Below are 9,444 nucleotides of genomic sequence, written 5' to 3'. Positions count from 1 at the left end.
CTCTCTCTCTCTCTCTCTCTCTCTCTCTCTCTCTCTCTCTCTCTCTCTTTAAAACAAACATTCCAGTCTTTTTTCGATGTCTGCTACGGTGATATCTAACGTAAGCTAAAAGAAACTCGATTGTTTCTTTCGACGAAGAAACTTTCTTCTTTTCTTCCTTCCTCGTGAAACATCGAGGATATAGAAAAACACGAAGATCGGCATCATAAATTTCATAATTTAACGACTCGAGAAGAACGTTTTTATCTGAAGAATCAATTACTCGATGTGTCGTTTAATATTCTCCGAAAATGATATAACGAGAATACTATAGGAAAATATCGCGACAAGAAATAATAAAAAGATGTGTTTATGAAAGGTTACCAGTTCGAATAGTAATGAGTTTGTCATTTAGATAAATGATATATATTATTAAAAGGAATACATGGAAAGGAAAAAAATGTATGTATATATATATATTTATACATACATATATTACATATACAACTTGTTAGTTGGAAAATGCTTTGATTTATTTGCAATGACAAATAAAACTACAGAATCTTATGATATATGAGAAGCAGGTGAAGATATTAGAAAAGGATTAGAAAGAAACGATTAGTCGTTGAAAATAAAAAAGTAATCTGAAGAGAAATCGAATTTTGACGTATAACGAATGGTACGTCTATCAAGATGTAATAAATTTTTATTACATTTTTAATATCGTACATCGATCGATACATTATCTCTGGATAAAAGAGTCATTCTTTAACGTACTGAAATCATGATCGTAAGAGTTCAAGGTCCCACGAGTTTCGGTTGCATCTGCCTAACGAGCATCGTAATGCTCCTGCGTAATTTTAATCGAATGATTACATAGGAGCCGTCCAGATAAAGTGCCCGGCCATTACGGGATCGAATGAAATTGCAAACGTGTTTCGTCCGACGCGTAACCTGCACTTATGCTATTTTCATGAATTAGCGATGATCGAGTCTTATCGTAATGGTTAACGTACTCGAACGATATTTCGACTACTTTTGGCGTACGTGGGCGTACCGAGTTCATATTCTTACAGTACACACCTGCTGCTGTTCCGTATTATTTATGACCGGGCGAAAAAAAATTTATTATTTTCTACGTGTCCAACGAACGGAACTGAAATTATTAAATTAATCGATATCTAAGGATCACGAAGTTAATTAAATAGTGTATGATCACGAGAGAAATCAATACCATCGAAAAAAAAAAAAAAAGGAAATAAACGTATGATTTCGTTATTTATTAAATATTTTCTCGATCGACGTAACGTCTTACGATCGAATATAAACGATCGATCGATAAAATTTTTATGATGGTTCGAGGACTTAACGAGATACGTAGGAACGAAGATGAGAAAGCTCAGCGTGCGTTCCTCGTCTAGGATAGGATAAGTCGACTCTTTCGTGGACTGGTGGTTATGTAAAGGTTGCTTAGAAGGATTACGCGTCATTCGTGCTAGCTGACTCTGCATGCTAACGCAACCCCTTCTCATTAGAAACTCGTAAAACTCCCTTTACATTTCTCTTTCATACATGTTCGTTCGCCCACTGGTTCATGCCACTTGCGGCAGAGGGCTCAAAGAGATAAAAAGAGAAAAGGATAGAACGAAAGAGAGAGATAGAAAGAGAAAGAGAAAGAGAAAAAGAGAGAGAAAGAGAGAGAGAGAGAGAGAGAGAGAGAGAGAGAGAAGAGTAGATGGATGATTCCTTAAGAGGAAAGGAGGGGAAGAAAAAAATGGAGGTGGAGGTGGAGGTGGAGGTGGAGGTGGAGGTGGAGGTGGAGGTGGAGGTGGAGGTAGAGATGGAGGCGGAGGTGAAGGTGGAGGAGGAGGAGGAGAAGGAGATGAAGGTGGAGGACGTGGAAACCAGTTCCTTGGGCGTTGCTTCGCGCTAGAAGGAACGCTTTCTTTCCCACGTGGAAACGCCAACCGTACGGTTACGTACACCTGCAGCTCGCGACCCTTTCACACCAAACGAGTCGAGCAATAGTTGCCGGAGGAATGTCTGCTCACCGATATTTCTATTTCAAGGGCGCACGAACGGTGATTAATATCGAGTTCAGCTACGTACGCTCAAGGATTCGGAAAACAATCCTTCGTAATCCATTCGCTATATCCGATGATTTTCTTTTATTCCCTTTTTTCTCCAGTTTGTAAACGATCTGTGGTTTAGGAAAAACGAAGGAATAGAGCGTAAAAGAGAGGAGTCCTATCTTCAAGATTTTTCTTTTCTTAAAGAATTTAGCTCTACGACAACGGATCTATATACTCTTTTTCCAAGAAGAGAAGAGCCGAGGAACGACGCGAGTTGCTTTAGGAATCCGTTCGATGGATTTGAGATTCGTGTAGCGACGAAGGGAAGTTGCGTCACGTAGAAAGTCAACGAGGACGGCTTCGCTCGTTTAGCTACGCACATTGTTACGTTCGGAGATCGTACGATCGTAAAAGACTTTGCTGGTATTTCTCTGAAAGAAGTAGAACGAGGTGGCGTTTCGTCGTTCGATGCTTCGTTCACCTTAGACGGCAATTCGATATCCACTGCCGCTCCTCTTCGACGTTTTGCATCGTAAAAGAAACTCTGGTAGAGGGAGGAGACACACACAGAAAGAGAGAAAGAGAGAGAGAGAGAGAGAAAGAGAGAAAGAGAGAAAGAGAGAAAGAGAGAAGTAGGAGGAGTGTAGCGCCAGGTTCGTTAACCCATCGTATAGACGTCGTTGCAGAAATGCAATTCGCCAGCTGACGATGCGCTTAACTGCAGCGAACCGAGCACGCCTCGAGAGGATAAAGAAAGAAGGAAGGAAGGGAGACAAGAACGAACGAGATAGAGATAGATAGGGTTTGGTATAGTGTAGAGAAAGAGAGAGAGAGAGAGAGAGAGAGATGAACGGCGATGGTAGGTAGTGCCTTTCGATTTTTAATTTCTAATTATCGCGTAATGACCCCACACTCCGTGGCCCGAAGTGCCGAGCGTGCAGACCTTATGTCCCGATAGAGTGCACGGTCGAGCCTTTAGTTATGGGTTGCGATAATTGCCAATTTCCATGGGCTCTCCATTCTAGCCTTCAATGTATCTAAGTCTTCGTTCTAGCTTTCTCTAGGCTACATTTACAAAGGCGATCGTTCTCGATCGATTTTATGAACGGTCAAAAGGAATTAGCGTTGGTTGGGTCTTTCGCTACGACACCTGTGTCAATACAATGCATCATAGATCGGCAATAGAAGCTATGCGTGTATATATGTATCTATGTGTGTGCATACGTTAGTATGTATGTATGTATGTATGCCTGGAAAACGGTAGTCTCTTTTCTTTATTCATTTTTTCTTTCTCTCTCTTTCTTCTCTTCGTATTTCTTTGTCGTGCAAAATAAACGCAAGTAAGTACGTGTATGTTATTCGAACGTTTTCCTTTTATCGTCACCGTTGGATACCACGCAACGGACCATAGCGTTCCATGGAAAGTCAGGTAGTCTAGCTCGAGACGGTTTTAGGATCGTGTCGAGCCTAAGATCAGGTTCGATTCATGGAGAGGGAGAGAGAGAGAGAGAGAGAGAGAGAGAGAGAGAGAGAGAGAGAGAAAGAGAGAGGAGGGCAACGGGAGTCGAGGCCGTACTTCTTGAGATCGATCGTCGATCACAAAGAGATTCCTTTTCGAGAGAGATCACCTGCCCCATATGCACTGTCATTCTCGACGACAGGTATCGCACCTGTAATACACCTGCACGCTTCGACTACCGATTTAGAAAGAAATTTACTAGCACGCCCGACGATTATCGGATATTCATCTGTACTTTATCGCACAGCTGAACTTCGTTATGCGGGTATACCGTGTTGTATAGGAACGAGGAGAAGAAGCTAAGGCCATTTCGAAAAGCTTCGTGTAAGATCGTTTTCGAGAGGGCATATATTATCACGTATTTCGAGTTACCGCTGTGATCTCAAGCATCGATAAAGTGATACCTGATAGTCGATTAATCGATCGATTACGCTATAATTATACCGTTGGATATAAAGCGATTATTACGCAACGTCTTACATACATATGTATAAATCGTGACGAGATCGGTAGCGATATGTAAGAAAACGTACGAAAGAATAACACGAAGGGGAAGCCAAGATCCTTGTACTTCTTTTTCCTCTTTCTTTTTCTTCTCTCTTTGATACCCGCTCCTCTCTCATCTTTTTTTCTTTATTTTAGTAAATTTTGCCGAATTTATTCCTCCCTCGGTAGGGCGAAGGGCGAGGGAGATCGTACGAGTAACATGGGAGCCCGTTAAATAATATTCTCGATCGTTTCAATATACATATATCTTAACGCGTGTAAGCCGATATCTCGACAAGGATCGAGAAGGTAGCGAGAAGAAGTAGAAGAGGAAGAGATTGTTGGTTATATCGACATGGAATATCGTTCCGAATCGTTCATTCGTTCGCTCGTGCTCGTGCTCGTGCACGCGCATTCTCTTGAATATCCACGAGGATGTTTAACACCGCTGGACACGAGCGTGCTGCATCTAGGATACACGTCGGACGTTTTCTTCGTCTAGGAGTTAACTTGCTTCGAAACGAGGAGTTGCCGAGCCGCAAAAAGCCGTCCTTAGAAGCCGACGGCCGTCGCTAATTATCGATCATTATTTGCACCATGAGCGAGTAATTGGGATTTATGTTTAGAGTGATAAAAGGGAAAATGAGGAAGGAGAAAGAGAGAGGGAGAGGGAGAGAGAAAGGAGGAAAGAGATAAGAGGTGAATGGTAAGAGGTATAAAAGGTAATTCAAATGGGACTTCGATACGGCAGACTATGGTCTCTACTTAATTGTTATTTACGTCAAACTATCACGCGAATCCTCGGCGTCGTTGATTTAGTTCGAGAAAGAAGAGAAAGCAAAGTCGAAAATAATGGTAGGAGGATTGTAAAACGTCGGTTCGACTGATTTACAGAACCAATTCGTGACAATTATCATCGCTAGAACTTTAACTATCGTGAGAGAAGAAGGGAGTAACGTCGGTACTAAATCACTTTTGGATGGTTCGAAGTAAAGACGGTAAAAGAGCGAAGTCGCGCTTTCTCACCTTGCGCCTTTTACTTCGTCACATCGACAGAGGGAATGCCGGAAGTTTCGAATAGTCGTATTCAACGACATAAAAGCTGGTGGGGCACTACACGAGCGATCCTTCGAGCAATAAAATCGGCGACAAGCCGTGAATTCGTGACACGACGCTCATAAAGGGATTTATGTGCGCGTTCGAGAGGAACGAGTGACGGCGAACTTGCGAACTATGCGTACCTATACGTTAATGCCTTTCTCCTATATACATAGATACGTACAAACATCTATGTGGATGTGTTTTCTATACGTGCGATAATCTACCAACGACAGCTCGCAAAACCGCGGTATCGTCGAATGGGCAATAGTTAGTCGGTAAACGTAAAAGCGTATTCTTGCTAAATAATTTCTATCCAACATTTTCTATCGTCTAAGATATCTATAGGCAATGTTATCCTATCTCAAACTTTTTCACCTTTCTTTTCTCAGTAAACGTATCGTTTACGAGCCTATCTATTCGGGTTTTCGTCTTTCGGAAGGCGGTTCCTTGAACGGTCTAGTTCGTTCCGAAAGATTCGAAGAGATCGGAAAGTGGGAAGGACGGACGAATAGAATGCGTCTATAAGAGTGAAAGAGAAATAGATAAAAAAGAAACGCAAAGAGTACCAGCACAAAGCAAAGCCCGTAAAGGGAAATGCATCGCGATAGAAAATCTTAGATCGTCGAATGCAACCGCCTAATCAGTCTCCAATCGACAGGATTGACTCGGCTCCTTGAAACTCGCTTCTCGATTCGTTTTCTTCGTTTTTCTTCGTGTCTTTCTTCTGGTATAGAAATCTCTAAAGAGATAGGAGTCCACGCGAATTTGATACACGAAGCTACGATTTTCTCATTGCTAGATAAGTATGTAAGAGTAAACAACGTATGATGGTATCGCAAGGATAATCGTATTTTCCATGTCGATAAAATACCACGAATAAGAAGAATAAAAGTAATCTACAAGTATTATCTGAAAAAGCATGCAAGGGAAGATATCTTTTGATCATTTGAACTCACCGTGCTGACTTTTCGCCTTGGTAGTCCTTCAAGTTACGATTGTCTTCGAGATAGTCGAAGATATTTTCCAATTCATCGAGCTGTTCGATTCTCAGAGTAGAAATCTCTTTCAGGAGCTGTGAAAATAGAAAAAAAAAAAAATAATAAAATCTCCTAGCATTCCCAAAATTTCCATAGTTTTTCGTTTCAACAAATTGAAACATTCGCATTTCGTGCATCGATCATTAACGTCGTAAATTTTATATAGAAGCGTACGATTTCCAAATAGATATATACTTTATCGTGAAAAAATCCGATTAAACTGAAAAATCATTGCTTTTAGAAATTGAGTTGGCCTATCGTAGAATCTTACTTCTTAGAAGAGATTTTTGCATTCGCGGGGAAAAAAGTGAGCCGCGAAAAGAAGTTAAAGGAAACGAGCGGGACGTCGTTAGAACTACGAGCCGAAACAAATCTAGCACGTAATGTTTCCACCGTAATGGCGTTCCTAGAAACGATTCGAGCGTAACCTCTCACCTCCATACGTCACGTTCACGAAGGGTGCTCTTTTGGAGGTGCGAGCAGCCGCGCGAGCAGTCGTTTGTGCGTCGCCGGAACGACGAGGAGGTATTTTCTTTTACACGAGACTCATCCTCCGAAAATCTCTCTTCCATTCATTTCTACTTATTTCCATGGACGTGCTAGCTTTTCTCTTAGTTTTCTCGTATTTGTTTCGCTTACGAAGCAATGTGATTTTTTTCCATGTCATGACTGAAATTTCACCTCGATTAAATTTTCATTTTAATCATTGCCATATATCTCAAATAACAATACAACGTTACTATCGCATTTGTTTTTCTTCTTTATATTCGTGAAATAAAAGACACTATAATATATCTGAAATGAAATTTCATTCGTTATAACATTAACGCGATTTCTTTCTTTCTTTCTTTCTTTCTTCCCTTCTTTCCTTCTTTCTTTTTTTTTTTCCTTTGACAAGCATCATTTTCAAAGAATTTCTTAAGAACTTGTAGGAATGGAATAAGAAAACTTGAAGTTATACCTAAAGAACGTGCTCGTAAATAACGGACTAGGTGAGATGTTTACAAACAACTATTTACTTTGATTTTACTACACTTTGAAACAGTAATTTACTTTGTGCGTCGTCGAGCATTTCTAAAGATATCTCTTTCTTTCTCGATTTCTCGAGAACACGATTACTAACGTTAAAGAATTTTTCGAACGGTCGACAAAATTGTCGACGACACAGATCGCATCGAGATCGTAACTGGGGAAACGTGTGAAAATGTGACCGGCTTTTGGGTCTCGGCTCTTCGCTCGATTTGTTGAGCTTTCGCATAGTTTTCGCGTCGGTCGGTGAATCGATGCCGATAAATTTACGTATCAAGTTTCAATCGTGACCGTGTACCGCGAAATAGACAATCGAGAAGCGAAAAGCGAGAGACAGAGAGAGAGAGAGAGAGAGAGAGAGAGAGAGAGAGGGTGTACCGAAGGATAAAAAGGAAAAAAGAGGGAAAAATGGAAAAAAAGAGAAAAAGAAAAAAAAATCCGTCCTGGCCTCGAAAATAAAATCGGTTTTCCGATAACTGGTTATTTGCTCGCACAAGTGGCTCGCTGACTGGGCGAGCACGTCGGAAGCGGTTTTCGCGTGTAATATTATCGAGTTATCGGGAGGATAGAGGAGGCCATTGATCGCTGCTGCCGTTGCTGGAGCCGAACAACCGGAGCCGAGGGGGTTGGGAGCGAAGGACGAGAGCGCGCATTGCGCGAGCACAATATATCCGCGTGATTACAATATGTCGGAGCTCGAGAGACCAATATCAACTTGAAGTCGGCTCAGGCAATGCTAATAATCTCCATTGTTGGTGCCTCCACTCGAATGCCTCACGATCGGATACATCTTGTTTCGAAATTTCGAATTGCCTAGTTCGTGTTCGTCTTGGCATTCCTCGTTTTGTCTCGTCTTGCTACAACGCAAGAAGAGAAGATTTATTTTCCAAGTGTGCACGATCGAAATTACGTTATAACGTAGAAAAATAATTCCTCGAGTAACGTGGAAATTTATTTCGAAAATAATTAAGCTTCTCTTAAGTGATGTTTTCTGTGAGTGTGTAAGAGTGTGATGTATTTGATGATACGTTTGTATTTTGCATTCATTGGACGTTGTAATTATTATTTATTTATTATTATTATTATTATTATTATTAAAAGAGAGAGAAAGAGAAGATGTTGAGATCGGATCAGCAGTATAAAGGAGTCAATTTGTATCCCTAAAAACATCATTATCTACGAATCAACGGAACGATTCGATTATTTCTCGAGAATTGTCGTCCCACCATTAGGTGTTGCCGGATGTTAAAAGAGGAGTTGGAATAACGTGGATCGTCGTACAACGAAAGAAACGAAACCTGTCCACGTCGTTGTTTTTGCTTGCTGTAGCAACAGCCTGAAGTAGCAGCTTGAAGCAGCAGCCTGAAGCAGTAACAGCAGCACGAGCAGGCACTCATGGAGCCGCCTTTCACACATCTCAAACGAAAGAGACGACGAAGCTCGGTTCTCTTTCAAAACAATTACGCGTTCTTCGGCGCCTATTCTCCCACGTCGGTTTTATCCTTACCGTCGTCGTCGTCGTCGTCGTCGTCGTCGTCGATCTCGACGTTCCATGAGAGCACATGCCTACACTTTTTTCGTTAACGTGAAAGAAAAGCAGGAGGAAAATTTACTCTAGCATTTGCTTTCTTTTTTCCTTTTTTTTCTTTCTTTTCTACACGTCTCTTTCTTCTTTCCTTTTTACAAGGTGCAGCTACCTCACGGAAATCGTAAGAATTTAATCATCTTTAGTCTCTAATAGAAAGGACTAATAAACCATAAATGAATTATATTATGTTACATCCAACTAATACAATGTAAGAGATAATACGTACTTCCGCGATAACATTAATTATAGGGAGGGTCAACACTCGTTCTTATAATTACAGCACTAAAAGTACATTGTGTAGAGCCGAGAATAACGCGCGTGACAGTCGGTCCGAGCATCGGCTTTAAACCAAAGACGTTAACGAGAGGGTTCCGATAATCCTTATGCAAATTGCGAATAATCATGTTGCTATTTCCTCAAGAGTTCGTATATACACAAGTATACGTGATTAAAAGTATAGAATAACGATAAGAACAAGCTTCGGAAAGAAGTTTGTTGGAAAAAAAAGAAATTGCAACGAAAAAATAAAGAAAGAAAAAAGGAAAAAAAAATCGTCATTCAGTGCACGCATATTTAGCATATTATAAACTAAACGATATTATTAATATTAAATTAATCTTTTAACGATTTCTT

At 40.7% G+C, this 9,444-nt stretch overlaps 1 protein-coding gene across 3 annotated transcripts in view; it reads right to left on the bottom strand.

Moving 5' to 3' along the window:
* LOC122637604 (UPF0489 protein C5orf22 homolog) overlaps window positions 1–9,444 on the bottom strand; it is a 428,365-nt gene that overhangs the window by 66,230 nt on the left and 352,691 nt on the right. For all 3 annotated transcript variants that reach the window (XM_043829837.1, XM_043829839.1, XM_043829838.1), the window contains one exon: window positions 6,114–6,229. In XM_043829837.1, the coding sequence (XP_043685772.1) occupies window positions 6,114–6,229 (116 nt within the window). The remainder of the gene's footprint in view (window positions 1–6,113; window positions 6,230–9,444) is intronic.

The sequence above is a fragment of the Vespula pensylvanica genome, chromosome 2 (assembly GCF_014466175.1).
Source record: "Vespula pensylvanica isolate Volc-1 chromosome 2, ASM1446617v1, whole genome shotgun sequence".
In the NCBI taxonomy this organism is placed as follows: domain Eukaryota; kingdom Metazoa; phylum Arthropoda; class Insecta; order Hymenoptera; family Vespidae; genus Vespula; species Vespula pensylvanica.
The sequence above is the reverse complement of the archived record's forward strand: the minus strand, read 5'-3'. Positions and strand labels throughout refer to the sequence as shown.